This window comes from Camelus dromedarius, chromosome 8, assembly GCF_036321535.1.
Source record: "Camelus dromedarius isolate mCamDro1 chromosome 8, mCamDro1.pat, whole genome shotgun sequence".
Lineage (NCBI taxonomy): Eukaryota > Metazoa > Chordata > Mammalia > Artiodactyla > Camelidae > Camelus > Camelus dromedarius.
The window spans coordinates 20442612-20462217 of NC_087443.1; the positions used below are offsets into that span (position 1 = coordinate 20442612).

The 19606-nt window shown below is 38.9% G+C and overlaps 1 protein-coding gene across 1 annotated transcript in view; it reads left to right on the plus strand.

Moving 5' to 3' along the window:
• The first annotated feature begins 1867 nt into the window (after positions 1-1867).
• Positions 1868-19606, plus strand: part of LOC105094662 (FERM and PDZ domain-containing protein 2) — a 52598-nt gene continuing 34859 nt past the window's right edge. The window contains exon 1 of the mRNA XM_064487956.1: positions 1868-2010. Within this exon, the coding sequence (XP_064344026.1) occupies positions 1986-2010 (25 nt within the window). The 5' untranslated portion in view covers positions 1868-1985. The remainder of the gene's footprint in view (positions 2011-19606) is intronic.

Genomic DNA, 19606 nt, shown 5'->3' on the forward strand with positions numbered 1-19606 from the left:
CAGCAGGTCTGGGGTGGTGCTGGGAAATCTACATTTAATCAAGTTCCCATTTAAATCTGATGAGTTGACAAATTTGGGAGAAATAGCACAAGATGGTTGCAATTATTGTAACTTGTAACATGCTTTACTAGCTAGTGTGGAGGGCAAGTAGCTTTAAGTAGGAAAAAGATAAATTTTGTAAAACATTATACAATGTTTATTAGTTTTTTTTTAAAGCAATAGAACACAAGGGTACAAGGGGTAAAAATCCAGAAATGGACAATAATTTCCCTGAATATGTAACAACTAATGACTAATAACTCAAACACTCTCTCCCCAAAGCAACTACTATTAAGTTTCTAGTGATTCCTTCTAGTTAAAGAATATATATAAAGTACAATGTATATAATGCTATATATAATGTAAAGAATACATATTTTATACATATATTGTATATTTTATATATAACATATATTGTGTATTATACACATACATATAAAACGTATATATTATACATATAGGATATGAATATAATGCATATTTATTATACATGTATTTACACTAGGAGGAATTTCATACAGGCTGCACCTTTTGTTTTTTGAAAGATTTCCTTGCAAGTGTTGAATGCCAGCACACACGTATCTACGTGCCTCCTTTGCAAAGCTATGTGTGTAGTTAGTTTGCCACTGTGTGTGAACTACAGTTTATCTGTCCACTGTTGGTGGACACTTCAGCGGTTTTTAGTTTTTCACTATTACAAAAATACATGGCAGTGAGCATCTTTTTCATATGCTTGAGTGAACTTTTGTGAAACTGTTCATGGGGTCAGTTCCTCACAGCTGGATTTGCAAATGACATGTACATTTTCAGTTTTGATGAATATCACCAAATGCCCCTGCTGAGAGTTTGCACTAATCTATATTCCCAATCCTGGCATATGGGACTTCTCACCAACCATGCCCTCACCAAGCCCTAGGTTTCATCAAACGTCATTATTTTATTTTTTGGTCAGTATATAAAGTAAAATGCATGGTGTCTCTTTTTTTTTTTTTTAAAGTCTCACCACTTTAAAACTGCTGTTGATTTAAAGGGCTCTGGAGAGCTGTTCTTTCACCCTTAGCTCTGCAGAGATATGATCACTCTAATGCTTGCTGTTCCCTCTCCCTGCTGACTTTTGAACCTGAGCACCAGAGAGTGTGAGGATTCCTCTTCCCTTTTCTCCAACCACATTCCTATTTTTTAAGAAAACATTTTATCGAGGGGTGATTGACACACAGAGAGCAGTATATATTTAACCTATACAACTGGATGAGTTTGGAGATCAGTGTATATGCGTGAAACCATCACTACAATCTGTGCCACAAACATATTTGTCACCTCCCAAATTTTCCTTCTGTCCTGTTATGACGACGATGATGATGCTGTTGTGTGTGTATGTGGTGATCACAACCACATTCCTCTTGCCTTCCGACTGGCAGCTCCAGGTCATCGTTTCTCATTATGATCTTGCATGTTGCTCTGTCCTTTCGGTGCAGGCCCAAAGGGCATGGAGAATGGTTGAGTTACAGAAACTAACTAAGGCTCAGCTCTTGGCCGGCCCCTGGTTCCTTGCAGGGCTCTTTCTTTTGGTTGGACCAGGAGATAAAGTGACATCATTGTAAAAGCCCCCCGCTGAGTCCCAATCCCATTGCCTTCAGTGGCACCTAATCCAGCTGAGCTCTTACAGGCTCTCTCGCGGATCACCGGATTTGAGGATGCAGGCTGCTGGGTGGCTCTGCCTGCTAACTGGCCAGAGTCTGCACAGGGCTCAGGGCATGCGAGCCAGCAGCCAGAACGGGCAGAGCCTCTGTTGACTCACTCGCTGGGCCACCAAGTGCTTAGTAACAAACAGTCAACAAAGACAGCAGCACAGGCGACAGTGGCAGCTGAGTGGAGAGACAAGATCCCTGCTCGTTGTTGGAAAGCTGTCCATGATGAAGGCCTAGACCGTCACGGAGACTTTTTGGATGCAGCCTTTGACACAGGACCCAGGTACTCCTTGGCCTCATTCACTTTTCTCCTATCTGGATCAATGGAAGGGCAAACCCATTCACTGGGTCTGGGTATCAGGAATAAGAAAAGCTCAGCTGGGGTAGGCTCTGTGTCAAAGTCTCTTTGCAGTGTTGTCGGGAGCATGATTTGTTCCAGGCTACTAGTAGGGACTGATTTGCTTTTAATGAGTAGAGAATGAGATAACTTGGAGTTTAGAGTCAGACCAATTCTTGTTTGAATCACCACTTGGCTGTTCAACATCTGTGCAAACTCAAACAGATGCTTTAACTTTCCTGAGACTCAGTTTTGTCATCTGTTAAATGGGGATACTAGTACACACTTCACAGCAATGTTGAAGATACATAGGGTGACATATGTAAGGGGCTCAGCGCTAGTGCTGGGAGCATACGACTAGCCCAGTAAATGATAGCTGTCACTCTTTTTCAGGAATGAGTGTTTTGGTCATTCCTTACAGGAGGTCACTGGTTTAAGGTAGAGTCTCAGGCCATGTCTAGTTGACTTCCAGAAAACAATGAAAAAAAGAAAGAAAAAAAAATGTCAGTGATTCATCTGGTTTTATACGGTATGCCTAAAGGAAAGAAAAAACTCAGTTGGATCTTTTCTACACTTTAAATAACCTTTTTTTAAAGCAACAATTGAATTCAGAGATGAATATCTACTGGCTAGATCCTGTGATTTGCTGTAGGCTCTTAGCTGAAACTAATCAATTAGCTTATCAATTCAATAAGCACGTACTAAGTATCTCCTGGGTGCCAGGCTGGATGCTAGGTGGTGGGGACACCTCTCTGCTCAGAAGATCTTCCAGATGAGTAGAGGAGCCAGAGAGGTGGACCTGCACAACAGCTTATGGTGGTAGCAAGTGCCAAAGCACAGGCTTCTGGAAGAGATTCTGTCTGAGCACTGTTTGAATGCTAGGTGGGAATTAGCAGGAGGTGGGAGAGGAGGAGTTGGGGAAAGGCATCCTAGGAAAAATTAAGCATGTGCAAAGGCCCAGTGGCACCAATAAAGCATATTCTGGGAACAGCAGGCACTTTGGCATAACTTCAGTGAAGTGTGAGTGTGAACATCTGATAAGAAAGGAGGCTTCAGAGGTGAATAGGGCAGATCAAGGAAGGCCTTCTATAAAGTTTGTCTTTCTTCCTGAAGGTCCTGGAGGGCCATTGATTATTTTAATGAGGGGGATGTCGTGATTGCCTTTAAATATTAGAAAGATTATTCTGGTGGTAATATGGGCATGGGATTGGAGAGAGTGAGCCTGAAATAATGATGGATAGCCTAAGCTAAGGAAACCGCAGTGGGGATGTAGAGAACCTCCAAGCAGGTGCTGCCAACACTGTGAAAAAAACCAAACATGCATACATACGTATATAAGTTCCCTACAAGCGTTATTGTTGTGAAGGATGTGTCAATATACAATACTCTTTACTGCCAAGTGTGTATAGCCAGCTGATTCTCATGGAATGCATCCACTGATTTTTGTTGAACTCTTGTATCCTTAGTCACCCTATGTTTGCAATTGACTGATGAGTGTAGTCCCAACATTAACCGATATTTTTGTTTACATTGACAAGTAAGAAGAAAGTTAAGCAATGAAGGTGAATGAGTTAATTCCATTCATTTGTCAATGACACAAGTGACTTTTTTGCTGAACAGGACAACAGTTTTGAATTCTGGGAGAATATTTCCTCAAATTTTTGTTCTGTTTACCATGTAATAGCTGCAGACATGACACATTTTTGGATTTAATCTACATTGTTAATATTTTCTTTATCGTTTTCTTAAGTCTTGTTGACTGCAAAAATGCACCACCTAAAAGTTGAGAATTATATTTTATTCGAGGACATTACTGAGGGACTATAGCCAAGGGAGGCAGCCTCTCAGATAGCTCAAAGAGGTAAGGGAGCAGCCAGGAAATATAGGAGTTTTTGCTGAAAAGAAAAACAAAAACACACATGTAGTCGAACATCAAAGGATTACTGCTAATCACGACAGACATCTCAAGTTAATGATTTTAGTGCTTTTCTATGCAGGAGTCTGGGCTCACTGAACTGTATTCCTTTGATATACATCTTAACTATCTAGGGCCAGTATCCTTTTTCTCTCCATCCTGAATCCCCTCAGGGACCACCATTGGGAGTGGCTGCAGTGGCTGATGGCTTGATGATGGACTAGCATTCTTTGTTTACAGGAATGGCAGACAACCTTTTTCTTGTCCACAGCCCAGACAATCAACAAAACAACAAAGCAAGCCCTGATTTGTAGCTTTTGCCAATTTCTTTGGTATAAGTACTCCCACTATGGCCAATTCTAAGCTCCCAATGTGATATCACTGAGCACAAAGTTGAAAGAGATATGCACCAGCATACCATTATGTGTAATTTCTACCATATGCATGCAATTGATTTAAATAAGTTCAAGGGCATAGACAACATAGTATATAGTAAATTAATGAGGACATGGTGAATTCTGAGGACATTATTAATATAATTTATTTAATTGGAGGTTTCTATAACTTAATTTTTTATAATGGCTGTGTTTAACAACGAGCTTGCAAAATTTCTGGAGATTATAAATAATTGGCTCTCACAGGTCAGTAGGAGCCTTCTTCAGCACATCCTAGGATGCTAGAGAGTTTTAAAGAGGCAGAATTCATGGGGATGGGAATATGATTAGTGTAGATGGGAGAAGGGGATGTAAAGACAGGAATTAAGGTTACCTGCTTCTCTTTGTGGGTAACTGTATCACTTATCAAAATAAGAAATACAGGAATGGATTCAAGGTGCAAGTCAGTGCTGGACTCTTTGAGAAGACCAATATGGAAAGATGACTGTGATTTAAATACAGAACAGAGAAGGATGAGGGAGGTTTGCAGCCTTCAAGAGATGTCACTGGACCTCAAATGCCTGCAGACACCGTGCTCACTCCCCTGGTGGGATCCTGTTTGAATTCCCAGCATCTAAACCTCCAGGTCCGGCTCATCAGCACTCAGTGAAACTTATTTTGGCTAAGTTATTGTGCATTGATCCTCTCATTTTTATTTTATTTTTTACTCTAAAATGTCCTTTAATGCAACCTGCTGTTTTTCTGTCCATTAGTGTAAACAAGACAAGCTAAAAGGGGTGAGAACCTTTGTGACATAGTCATACAAAAGCATCCAAGAAGTGAATGTTATTGTAATTATTTCAATTAACAAATATTTGGGCTATAGGGAATAATAATATATTAGGCTAAAGGCTGACCTCTTGAGTTCCTTTTATTTTTGATGTAGTGTTGACTTCGCCCTATTATAAAATGAATGTAATGCTACTCTCTACAAAGTGTTTTTAGCCTAAAAATATCAGGAAAGCCATGTAAACCCTCCTGGAAAGACTCCAGTGCTGTCCCTGGCCCGTGCCCTGCTGGTCGCCATCCCCGCATCATCCCCTTTTGCAGATCCCTCCCATCCATAGCTTTTGTGTCCAGACCACACAAGCCCACCTGGTTTACGGCCTCAGCTCATCCTCTGATGATATCTTCACTAAATTCCTTTTCTTTGATCTAAGTGAGTAGTTACCCAGGTTCCCTGGAGCACTGACAAGCCCCAGGTATGGGTCTCCTTGGTTACTCAACACCGTAATCTACCTCCACATTTTAGGTGGCTGTAGCCATTGCCTGCCTGTCGCTGGTTCTTCCAAACAAGCTGATGGAACCAGGGCAGTGCTCTGTAGCTTGTAACGATTAGATGAACCACTCAGTGATCCCCACTGGTCTTGTTAAAATGCAGATTCTGACTCAGGAAGCCTGGGGAGGTCCCGAGTCTATTTCTGATAAGCTCCCTGGTGATGCCAGTGTGGCTGGTTTGAGGGACCGGACTCTAAGTAGCAAAGATTGCTGTGTACAGCCTGGCCCAAGGCCATCTGCAGCTCCACTGATGAAGCCATTTCTGTTCTCAAGTCCTAGTTTTGTGGGTTTGTCCCTACCCTACCCCCTGCCCTCACTGTATACTCAGTAATATAAATAGAAGCTATTATAAGACGCTACTATGTGTCAGACTCAATAAGCCATGTTACACACGAATAAAGACAAAAACTACTTTGCCCAGGGTAGATGAGGGTCAGTCCAACTGGACTTTAGAACCTGCCCGCTCAGCCACCACACTCTTTCTCATTTTCCTTCTGAGTTTCTTGGCCTGGAGCTCAGTGTTTTTAGTTGCTCTCCTCCCACACCTCTCCTCCCCGAGACTGGCTAACTCCGCTTCCCCAGACTTGGTCTTCATTTTTATGCCTGGTCACTGGCAGCTCTGTTGCTAATTGCCCTGATTTTTCTTGCCTTAGTTGTAAACCTCCTGCTTCATATATTTCCTTGAGTTAAAATGATTGGAATAGCCTAAAGTCATTGGAAATAGAGTGGGCAGTGAAGAAAAGCAGGAAGGTGATCTGGAGCATGCTGGAAAAGGACCAGTTTGTGGCGGGCTGGTGTCAGTCAAGGGTACATTTTAAACTTCCCCCATCAGAACTTCCCCTTTCATAGATTTAAAGAGGTATAAAAAGATGTTTGGCTATTAAGGAAATGTGTCAGACATTAAAAAAAAAGGTATCATCCAAGTATTTCATTTATTTTCTGTATCAGTATCATTTCTGTGTGATGCTGGTCACAGAGTCCGGGCAGCTCCCACTTGGTCATTCATTGATTTCCTTGGTCATTCAGCCTATGGGGAAAAGGGAGCTCCAGGTGGGAGTGTCCCCACGCAGCCAGTGGGAAGGACAGGCAGTGAGAGAGGGCGATGCATCAGAAGCCTGGAGAAGGGCTAGAGAGACAACAGGAAGTGGTCGGAGATCAGTCTGGAGGGGTGGACTGGAGGTCCCAAAAGCCTTGGTCTGGAGTTTGGAACCTGAAATGATCCTGTGGAGAATGGAAAGCTGCTGAAGGAGTAACACAGTGAGATTTGTGTTTGAGAACAAGGTCTCTGCAGAATGGAGAATGGATTGGGGTAGTAAGACTGGATGTGAGGAAACCATTTGGAGAATACAGTGGTCGATCAGGTGGGAGAATGCTGGGAGCTTAGACCAGGACAGTGGCAGGGGGGCTGGGGAGAAATGGATGTACTTGAGAGAGATTCTGAAGGTAAGGATTAAGAGGATGGGCAGTTGAGGGACTGGAGAGAAGAGTGATGCCTGAAGTTTTGGCCTGACTAGCTGGGTAGGTGGCGGTGCCATTTATCTGGATAGGGAGCTGGAGGGAAGATGATTTCAATCTTGCACATCCTAGTGGGATGGTCTAACAGGCAGCTGGAAACACCAAGAGGGACATCAGGAGAGAAGTCTGAACTGAAGACACGACCGGAAGTGGTGGGTTGATAGTTGGTAACTTCAGAGTATGTAGAGTGATTTGAGGAGACAGGCTAGGGCAGAAAGAACCCTGAGGACCACCAGCATTTGATATTTCATTGATTTATTATTACATATAATGCTATGGCAAATCTCTTTGAGTATATACCTTTCTCTGTTATATTCTTAGTGTAAATTCCCAGACAAGGAATAACTTGACAGGAGGGATGGATATCCCTTGGCTCCCGGTAAGTATTGCCAAATTGCTTTATAAATCAGCTGTCTGAAATTGGCCACACCCTAAATAAGGTCTCTGGGAGGAACAGTTTCATTGCAACCTCACAAGCACTGAGTGTTCTCAGGGCTGAAGCCAACTTGATGGATTGGGCCGCCCTGATTGTTTCCCCTTGCATCTCCTTGATCACCTGTAGAGATGGACAGGGCTCCATATGCTTTAATAAAGATTTGCAGTTTCTGTTACGATTTTTCTTAATCTCACTTTCTGCTTGCCTACTACCACAGATTTCTCTCTCTCTCTCTTTGGACAGAAATAGACACTTTCAGCTTGACCTTCATCCCTTACCACAGCTCATTGTTACGGCTCTTTATAGACGTCCCAGCGGGAAGCAGCTTCTAAACTCAGGAATCTAGAAGGGGAAATACGGTGACTGAAACCCAGGCAAGAAGCTTAAGACTGTAATTCTCTTCTTAAAACCACTTGGCATGTCTGGTGAGAAAAAGCTTTTGCTTCTTCAACCCTCAGCTGTTCTCACATGTCTCTTTTCTGTGCTAAATCAAGGTCTTTTGGATCAGTGAAGCTTGATACAGATAACTAAGAACTGTTTCTTTTCTAGCTATTATTTTAATTTCTTTTTTTATTGAAGTGTAGTTGATTTACAATGTTGTGTTAGATTCTGGTGTACAGCACAGTGATTCAGTTATGCATACATCTATTCTTTTTTCATTATAGGTTATTACACGATATTGAATATAGTTCCCTGTGCTATGCAGTAGGACCCTGTTGTTTATCTATTTTATATATAGTAATTTGTATCTGCTAATCCCAAACTCCTAATTTATCCCTCTCCCCTCCTTTCTCCTTTGTTAACCATAAGTTTGTTTTCTATGTCTGTGAGTCTATTTCTGTTTTGTAAATAAGTTACTTTGTACTGTTTTTTAGATTCCACATATAAGTGATATCATATGATATTTGTCTTTTTCTGTCTGACTTACTTCACTTAGTATGATCATCTAAATCTCTAAGTCCATCTGCAAATTCTGGCCATTATTAGTAATGGTCTCTTCTGAATGGATAACTTTGGCTGAAGGATGTAGCTTCACCCCTAGAGGAACATTTAAAACAAAGTATTCATTTTGCGGGCTTTGTGACAGAGTGAACCACCTCTCTATTTGCATTCGGTCGGGAGCTCACTAAAGTCGCTGCTCTGCTCGAGTCCCCTTTGCCAGAGGTTGGTCTCCTAGCTGTCGCTACAAGGTGAGAGGAGATTAAGCTCTCTCTAAAGAGGGGCCCTCCCGGGCTTGTCTAGCTCCTGGACCCCTCTGGAGGCAGACGACCCCTTCTCGCTATCTGGTATTCACAGATCACTTCCGCCAACGCACTTACCTCTCTCTGTTTCACATTTTATCTTGCTGGTAGGGTGATGCAATAGGCCAAAAAAAAAAACAAAAAAACAAAAAAACAAAAAAAAACCCCTGCTCTCTTTGTCTTTGGGTGTCAGGCAGAAATGGTTGTTTAAACATGAAGTCCCAGTCCACTTTCCAGACCAAAGTGAATGTCCGGAGGAACTTGGACCAAAAAACTGGCTTATTAATGCTAACTCCAGGAACTTTGTTTCAATGTTTATTTTATATTTTATTTTAATTTATTTTTACTTTACTATTTTGTTTTATTTTATTTTATGTTAACAGATTTTCCCTTTAGAGCACTCAGGATAATGCCTTCGAGGTCCATCCAAGTCACTGCAGATGTCAGCAGCTTGCTTTTCATTGCTGAGCAGTATTCCACAGTGTGGATATTCCACAATCTGTTTAACCATTCACCAGATGAAGGACATTTTGGTTGCTAACAGTTTTTTCTCTGCATCTTCACTAGCATTTGGTATTATCACTTTTTTTCCTCTTCTGATAGGTGTGTAGTGATATCTTGTTATAGTCTTAATTTTCCTTCCTCTCACGGCTAGTGGTGTTGAACATCTTTTAATGTGCTTATTTACCATGTGTATACCTACTTCAGTAAAATGTCTCTTCCTGTCTTTTGCCCATTACATTTTTTTTCTAAATAGACTTTATTTTCTAGAACAGTTTTAGGTTCACGGTAAAACTGAGCAGAAGATAACAGAGATTTCCTGTATGTTCCCTGCCCCTTCTCATGTGTAGGCTTCCCTGTTATTAACATCCTTCACCAGAGTACAGTACATTTGTTACAACTGATGAACCTACATTGACACATCATCACCCAAAGTCCACAGTTTACTTTAGGATTCACTTGGTGTTAACACATTCCATAGGTTTGAACAAATGTAAAATGACATGTATCCACCATTACAATATCATGCAGAATAATTCCACTACCCTAAACATCTTCTGTGTTCCACCAGTTTATCACCCACCCCCACTCTTGGTAATCACTGATCTTTTTACGGTCTCCATAGTTTTACCTTTTCTGGAACGCCATATAATTGGAATCATACTATATGTAACTTTCAAATTGGCTTTTTCCACTTAGTAATATGCATTTACATTTCCTCCATATCTTTTCATGGTTTGATAGCTCATTTCTACTCAGCCCTGAATAATATTCCATTGCCTGGTTGTACCACAGTTTACTTATCCACTCACCTACTGAAGGGCATCCTGATTGCTTCCAGGTATTAGCAATTATAAATAGAGTTACTGTAGACATCCATGTACAGGTGTTTGTATTAACATAAGTTTTCAACTCCTCTGGATAAATGCCAAGGATTACAATTGCTGGATTGTTTAGTAAGTTTAGTTTTGTAAGAAATAGCCAAACTGTCTTACAAAGTAACTGTACCGTTTTGCATTCCCACCAGCAATAAACGAAAATTCCCGTTGCTCCACATCTTTGTCAGCATTTGGTGTTGTCAGTGTTCTGGATCTGGGGACTCTGATGATGGAATGCTCTCTTGTTAAGCACACACACATTAAGGATTGTTATGTCTTCTTGGGAGTATTGACTCCTTTATTGTTATGTAACGTCCCTCTTCATCACTAATTGTTTTCTTTGTTCTAAAGTCTGCTTTGCCTGAAATTGAGATAGGTACTCTCCAGCTTTCTTTTGATTTGTGTTATTATGGTGTATCTTTTTCCATCTCTTTCCTTTTAATCAGTCTGTGCCTTTACATTTAAAGTAGGTTTCACGTAGACAAAATGGTGGAGGTTGTTCTTTAATCTACTTTCTCTCGGTTTCTGTCTTTTGGTTTGTGTATTTAGATTGTTTACATTTAAAATGATTATTGATATATTGCATTAAAAGCTGCCATATCTATCACTATTGTCTATTTACTATTTTTCTTCTGGCGTCTTTCAAGATTTTCTCTTTGTGTCTGGTTTCCTGTAGTTTGATAAGCATATTTGTTGATTTTTTTGGTATTTATTCTGCTTGATATTTTCTGAGCTACCTGGATCTGTGGTTTGGTGTCTGTTATCAATTTGGGAAAATCCTGAGCTCTTATTACTTCAATTGTTTTTTCTGTTCCATCTCTTTTCTTCTTCTGGTATTCTAATTACATGTATGTTATACTTTTTGCAATTGCCCCACAGTTCTTGGATAGTTTGTTCCATTTTTACATTCTCTTTTCTCTTTGCATTTCAGTTTTGGAAGTTTCTATTAATATATCTGCAAGGTCATTGATTTTTTTTTCCTTAATGTGTACAGTCTGCTAATTAGCCCATCAAAGGCATTCTTCACTTCTCTTACAATGATTTTGATTGTAAGCATTTCCTTTTGATTTTCAAAAATAATTTCCATCTCTCTGACTACATTACCCATCTGTTCTTGCATGTTGTCCACATTTTCAGTTAGAGCCCTTAGCATATTACTCAGAGCTATTTTAAATTCCTGGTATGATCATTTCAAGATCTTTGTCGTATCTGAGCCTGGTTCTGTCACTTGCTGTATTTCTGCAGACTGTGTATTTTTCTTGATTTTATACATGAGTTGTAACTTTTTGTTGAAACCCAGACATGATGTAATGGGTAATAGGAACTGAGATACATTAGTGTGAGCATTTATGTTTATCTGGCCAGGAGTCACACTGTGTACTGTTTGCTGTAGGTTTAGGTGTCTGAGGCTTCAACTTCTAGTATCTTTGCTTTTGTCTCCCCTGTTGTCTTTGGATTTCTCTAAAATCTCCTTCTTAAATAGAATCTTTGCAGTTCTTTACACAGTTATCCTCTGCTATTATATAGGAGTTGATGTAGTGGTGAGGTGTGGGGAGAAATTGTGTTCTATAATCCTATGATTAGGTCTCAGTCTTTTAGTAAGTCTGTTCTCTTGGGCTGTGACCTTCACATGCTCTTCTTAGCTTCCTCCTCCCTTGAGGTGAGACAGGAAGACTAGAGGCATTGGGTTTGGGTATTTCCCCTCCCTTAGGTTTGTTAAACTCTGGTAAAGTCGCTTCACTTGCAGGGGAGATCAGAATACTCTTGGCTTATTTCAAAATGGTTATTTTTTTCTTCCCCTGCTGGAAAGCATGAGGGGATTTTTCTCAGATATTCCCCATGAGAATCTGGTGGCACTTCTAGAGACAAAACCCACAAAAACACAGGATCCCTTTAAGACTGGGCCCTGCAGAATTTTTGATTGTTAAGCTAGTCCACCTTCAGCCTCTGCAGTTTGTCAATTGCAGTCTAAATTTTCCTTATTGTTACTGACTCCAGCCACTTCCGTTTATGGTAAGCTGTGGCCTTGTATTCACCCATCTCTTTAGTTCTGGGGACATCAGTTTGCCTTGTGACCTCAGCTCTCTGATAGACCTAACAAGAGGTGCTGATTTCAATTTGTTCAACTTTTTACTTATTGTTAGGATGAGAGTGATGACTTCCAAACTCTTCACATGTTGGAGCAGAAACTGAAAGTCTGCCTGTTGCATATTTTAAGGCTTAATTCATGTAAATTCCATATCAAACTTTTATATTTGTTAATGTAGTCCAATATATCACTTGTCTTTCATGGATTTTTGAATTTTTTATCTTGCTTAAGAAGGCTTTCACCATTTTATTTATAAATTAATTCAACATTTTTATATTCTAAGTCTCTCTCTCCCTTTCATTCTCTTTCCCCCCTCCCTCTCTCTCTCCTATAACAGATACATAATATTTAGTATTTTAATTAATCTTAAATTTTGTGTGTAATACAAACTAGGAATCCAAATATACTTTTTGCCAAATGAGCAACTCTTGTCCCAATATCATTCATTAGTCAATGCATCTTTCCTCATTGATTTAAATTACTAAACTTTCCTATTCAATTTGATCTATTTCTCTTTTATATTCTGTTCCATTAGTCTGTTCATATGCCGACACCACACTCTTTTATTCATAAGGCTTTGTATAATACAACTATTTTTTGTTTTAACACTGGGTAAAAAGTCTTTGCAGCTTCTTCATTTGCATTTTCAGCTTCACCAGAGAGCCTGGCGTTATGGAAAACACACCAGGTCTGGAAGCCACTAAACCAGCCATTGTGAACTTTAAAGGATAACATACTTGAAATACTTAAGCTTTAATAAAAAAAAGTCTTTATATATTGTGAAGAATTTTTCTTAATTTATGGAAAAGTTTTCCCCTGATGACTGCTGACTTTGATCTTTGGGCTTTCCCCTGCCTTTGTTATTCTTATTTCTCATGTTCATTTAGATTTTTTTTTTTTGAACTAGTAATCCATTGATCTAGCTAGATAACTTTCTTTTATTTTCACACTGTCTCTAACTGTGTGCAACAATGTTGATGCCCTTGATTCAGTAGCTCAAGGGATGTCTCATGTTCTTTCATTTGAAAAAAATGCTTTAGAATTTCACACTTTTCTTTCATTGCTAAAACCTGTCTCCTCTTACACTTGCCAGAAGAAATTATGCCACAGCACGGTTCTGTGGCAGTTTCAAACCATTTTGCATGCTTAATATTTGGACTTTAACATTTGGCTAATGATGTGCAAAGATCAGAGGAAACTTTAAGACAGAATACTTCCAAAGCAGAGTGAAAGAATGCACTGCGTGAAGAGGGAGTACCACAAATGAATGGGGAAAGAAGTTCAGTGTCCTATTGGCTTACTAAATTCAACTTTGTTACTTGACCTTGTTGTTATTACTTGGTGGTGCAAAACATCTCAGTTCTAGGAAAAAGACTAAGTAAATGTTTACCAGTGTTATTTCCATATTATATTGACTTCATTTCCCATGTTTACCAATCATGTAAGAAATAATTTATATAACAGAAACATGTTTGTTGATCATAGATTTATTAGAAAAAATAATGTTATTGTTCAAGTCTTCAATATCATTATTTTATCTGTCTAACCGATTTCTAAGAAAAATATGTTATCATCTCTTCCTATGACTGTCCCTTTATAAATTTTACCTGGTAATTCTGTCAATGTTTTCTTTATAGATTTTGTGGTTGTATTTTTGGTGCATTTAAATTCATGACTGATATTTTTTTTAAAGGATTTTCTTGGTCATGATTTTGAGAAAAATTTGACTTTTGTCTCATTAATATTGCTGTGCTAGCTTCTTTTGGTTAGTGTGCTTCCATAGCATTCCTATCCTCAGTTCTGTATTTTCAACTTCCCTGTCATTTTGTTAGAGCAGGCAGATAGCTAGATGTGAGCAGAGAAAGGGGGACACAGACCAAATGACAGGAATTGGTCAGAAAGGAGGGGCACAGGCCAAATGCAGGAAACCACACATCATGTAAGCACCAGGGGTCCCTGGGCAAAGAAAGAAAAGCAGGAACCTATGGGCTGATAAGGGGTCATGCTTTTTGGGGTGACAAGTGGCCTGGAGAAGAACAAAGAAAGGTGAGAAAAGGCAGGAATTTCCAGTTTCTGAACCTTTCGCTCATTATGCCCTCATTTCAATAAAATTAGCCTTGCAGATCAGAAATACCCATCATGTACTGACGCCATGACACTTCTGATCCAGACTAAATAAGGACAAAATTCCCTCCTCCCTTTGGGAAGGTGGAGTTGGGATGATAATCAGGGAATATGACCCCAACCCTTCCCTCCCCAATGAATATTCCGCCCATTCATCTTTACACCCTATGTAACTAACTTGCCAAAGAAACTCAGGGCAGCCGCTCACCTGAGCCTGCCCACTCTCCCCTGAGAGTGTACTATCCATCCTTTAATAAATCCTCACTTTACCTTTTTTTAGCCACTACATCTTGTCTCTGAATTCTTTCTGGGACGGGACAAGAACCTGGAACACCAATTGCATCTATCGGTAACAATTTTGCTTTAAGCTTCCTTTAAACAACTCTGGCAGGACTTTCTTTTCCCTCTAATCTAATGAACTCAGTTTTTTAAAAAGCTTTTTCTTAACATTAAAGATATGTAAAGAAAAGTACAAAAAATTATAAGTGCACATCTTAATGAATTTTCCCAAAGTGAACACACCTGCATAACCAGCACCCAGATCAAGAAACAGAACATTACCAGCATGACAGAAGCCTTACTTGTACCGTCTCCACCACTATCCCCTGACTAAGGGTAACCTCTATCCTGACTTCTAATGGGAAAATTTAGTTTTACCTTTTTTTTTTTTAAATTATATAGATTGAATCAGACGGAATATACCCTCGTGCATGGCTTATTTTGCTCATTATTCTACTTACTAGATGCATTTAGTTGTAGTTTGTTCAATCTCATTGCTGTAGAACATTACATTGTGTGGTGTGTGTACTATAATTTATTTATCTATCCTACTGTTTATAGGCATTTGAGTAGTTTCCAATTTGGCATCACTATGAACAGTGTTGCTATGTCCATTCACTGCATGCCTTTGGTGGACATGCATAAACCTGTTGAACATATACGGAAGAGTAGAAATCTGGGGCCGTGGAGGAGGCATATGCTTAGCTTTAGTGGATATTGCCAGGTAGTTTTCTAAAGTCATTGTACTAATTTACACTTCTGCCAATGAGATATGACAGTTCCAGTTATTCTGTCTCTTCACCCGCACTTGGTCCTTCATGTCTTTTTCATTTCAGTCCTTCTGATGGGTCTATAGTGGTGTCTCATTGTGATTCAAATTGGAATTCCCAGATGACTGATAAAGTTGAGCACATTTGTATATGGTTGTTGGCCACTTGGGTATTCTCTTTTGGGATGTGCTTGTTCAAGTTTTTGCCCATTTTTTCCTATTGGGTCTGTTCTTTTAAAATTGATTTATGGGGTTTCAGAAATATATTTCAGATAAAACTCCTTTTTTGATATATGTATTACAGATATAGTCTTCCCTTCCCTGCTCCCAGGCTATCATTTTACTCCTTAATGGCTGGTGTCTTTTGCTAGAGAACAAATTCAGTCTTTTAGTGGGTACATTTAGTTTTTTTGCATTTATTGATTCCTGATATATTATTGATGTGTTTGGTCTTATTTTGTTTGATTTATTTATCATTATTTTTCTTTGTTTTTCCCTTTTCTGCCTTCTGTTGGATTGATAAACATGTGTATTCTTTTTATAATCCTTTGCTGACTTGAAAACTATAGATTGTATTTTAATTTTTGAGATGTGTACCCTAATTTTTTTCTTTAGTTTATATGCTACTGTTAAGATAAAATTTCTAAGACAAGTATAATTGCTTTGTAGATAATCTATCTTTATATCTGATAACATACTTTGTCTTTGATGTTCTGCAGTGTTAATGCAATGTGTCTAGGTGTGAATTTATTTTGATTTATCCTGTTCGGTTCTTGAATGTACTTTGTATCTAAGGACTCACATTTCTTTAACTCTGGACAACCCTCAGCTATTTATTTATTTCTTCAAATATTCCTCCTTTCTTATCTGTCCATTCTCTTCTGGAACTTATGCTAGAAGAATGTTGGAGCCTTTCAGTTCTACCATACACCCTGCAGCCAGAGTGATCTTTTAAAAGTATAACTTCTATTATGACAGTCACCTGCTTGCAGCCATGTGTGCTGGACATCTTCATAATCACTCCCTGTTTCGGCTTTGCAGCTCTTCCACTGTTTATACAATTACTTTTTTGTGTGTTAACTTTTTTCCCATTGAAAGACCTGGAGGAGTTTCTGTTATCCTGGATGAACCTGGATGAACCCTGACAGATGATGTCTTCGTTAATATGACATTTTATTTGGCAAAATTCCAAATACCTTCCCATGGCTTGAACACTCCTCTATGATGTGAGCTCTGCTGACCTCCTAGTCTCATCTTGTTCCATTCTACCTCTCCTCCATTGTACACTAGCCATATGACCCTGCTGTGCACAAAAGACAAGATAGCAGGATTGACTGCTATTCTTTGAAAAAGCCTGCTTGCAAGATTGGCCCTTGGCTGATGTCTGGGAATTTGTTTTTTGGGAGAGTCTCTCCCACCCTGACTGATAAGAGTGTTTATCTGTGCCTAGATGGTGCAAACAATGTGGTTTATGCTCAATACACACTTTCCTTCTGGGAGTCTGGAATTTTGGTATGAATTAGGGAAAGTGTGCATGTGCGGTCAGTCCCCAATAAAAACTCTGGGTAATGAGATTTCTTGGTAGACAATATTTCAATCATGTTGTTACAACTCACTGTTGAGGGAATTAAGCATATCTTCTGTAACCTGACTAAAAGAGGACTCCAGAAAACTTGCGCCTGATTTTCTTGGGATTTACCCTATGCAACTTTCAGTTTTTGCTAATTTTTATCCTTTCTCTGTATTAAATAATAACAGACTATGACTATATACTTAGTCTTTTGAGTCCCCCTAGTGAATCTTGGGACCATCACCTAACACACCTTATAGGTATGTGGAGGCATGAGATACTGTGTAGTGTTTCAAAGTCCATTTATTAGAGTCACTTATTTCCAAAAGTAAAAAAAAGTTTTAATGAAGTACAGTCAGTTTATAACGTTGTGTCAATTTCTGGTGTACATTACAGTACTTCAGTCATAAAGGAACATACATATATTCGTTTTCATATTCTTTTCACCATAGGTTACTACAAGATATTCCAAAAGTAAATTTTAAACAGACAAAACCTTCAAGAGAATCTTTGTGGATGCATTTTTAATAGATATACAGGCAGTGTAAAGTGTGAAGAAGCCTTACAGTCACAGTGAATTAGTTACATAACGTAATTATTAATCACAGGATTGGACACACTAACTTCCTGTTGCAAATGTTATTGTCATCTCTGGGTGAAACAAACATGCTTCTTTACAGCAAGCCTTCTAACAACTGTGGTTAGAATTTCCAAACATACAGTTTCAAGGTTGTAAGTCACAGAGATTGTAGACTAACTATTAAAGCAAATAAACAAGTACTGAGTCAGAATCTCAATTTTAATAAAATGTAGTATACATATAGATTTAACTTAAATTTTATAATACCTCATAAGTAAATCAATAATCTTCCCCCGCCCCCCCCCCCTTATCTTTCTAATCCTGAGCTTTCAAACACGGGTCAACGATTTCTTTACTCAGTCTTTCATTAAGTACCATTGACATTGTCATGATTTCAACAGCAGTTTTTAGTAAGGTTGAATCAAGATATTATAATCCCCTCCCCTACAATTCCTCAAATACACCAGTTCATCACTGCCATAAGGCTTGACCTCAGCAATTCTCTTCTGCCATCTTTGCAAGGCTCTCTTTCTTGTTGAGATCTCAGCTTGGATGCTACCTCCTTAGAGAAGTTTTCTCTCTAAAGTAATTAGCTATTCACTCTCCCATGCTTTTATCTTTGCAGAGCACTTATCACTCTCTATTTTTACAGTTTCTCATTTCTTTATTCATTTCTTTCATTTTTCTTCCCCACTAGAACATAAGCTTCCTGAGGAGAGGGATTTGCTACATCCCTAGTGCCTTACACGTAAGTGGTCAGTGTTCATGGACTGAATGAATGAAACAATAATGCTGGGTTTAGAATTCTCTTGATATTTTAATAACTTTTAATTAAAGTATAACATACTATGAGCACACCCATCTAACCACTGTCCTGATCAACAAATAGGACATTAACAGTACTCCAGAATTACCCCTTTGTTTCCCTCCAAGTCAATATGCCCCTCTCCCCAAAACCACAGTTTTGACTTCTAACACCTAGATTGCTTTGTGAACTTTATATAAATAGAATCTTGTATAATTTTTTGTCCAGATTGTGTCCTTTAATATATTTGTCATATTTACCCATGTCATTGCATGTTGTGCTAGTAATTTATTTATTTATTTTTGCTGTCTAGTATTTTTCTGTTAGAGGTGACATTTGATCCATTATATAATTGATGGCTATTTGTATCGTTTCCACTTTGGGATTGTTATAAATAGTGCTGCTGTGAACATGCTGGTGCACATCATTTGGGGCCACACATATGTATTTCAGTTGCATACCACTAGGTCATAGTGAATGTATTCATTCAGCTTTAGTAGATCATTAAAACTAGTTTTCTAATGTGGTTGAACCAATTTACCCACGTACCAGCAATGCATAAGATTTCCAGTAGCTCAGCATTCTCACCCATGCTGGGAATTGTCAGTCTTTTTTGTGCCATTCTCAAGTCCTTATTATACCAATAGCTCTTTGATGCCTTCAAATAGATTCAAAAATTTTTATTTAGAATTCTTAATTATCTTGGGTGGGAGGATTGGTTTGATATTAAATAGTCCCTCTGAAGAATATTTAAGCCTCAACGGGTCTGGAATTATTTTTATTAGAGGATGATTGACGGAGAGAAAAAGATTTAAAAAAAAAAAAGGGGGAAGTCATAATGGATTAAGAAGGAAAGGGAGAGGGTTAGGAAGAGAGAGCTCTTGTATAGGTTGCGTGAGAGGTGACATTATCTTTGGAACACTACCAAGGAGGTGAGAAAAAGGGGAGAATGGTTGGAATTTTTTTCTGGATGTTCTAAAAGTATCACATCCCCTGGTTCGATATTTTTAAAAGAGCCTGCAATAAAGATTCAAATTACTTTAAATGCCTTTTGGTTGGTAATCTGATGGTCCTCTGAATGCTTGTGAACTCAATTCTGTCTAGCTGTGTGTGAGTTACATCAATTTC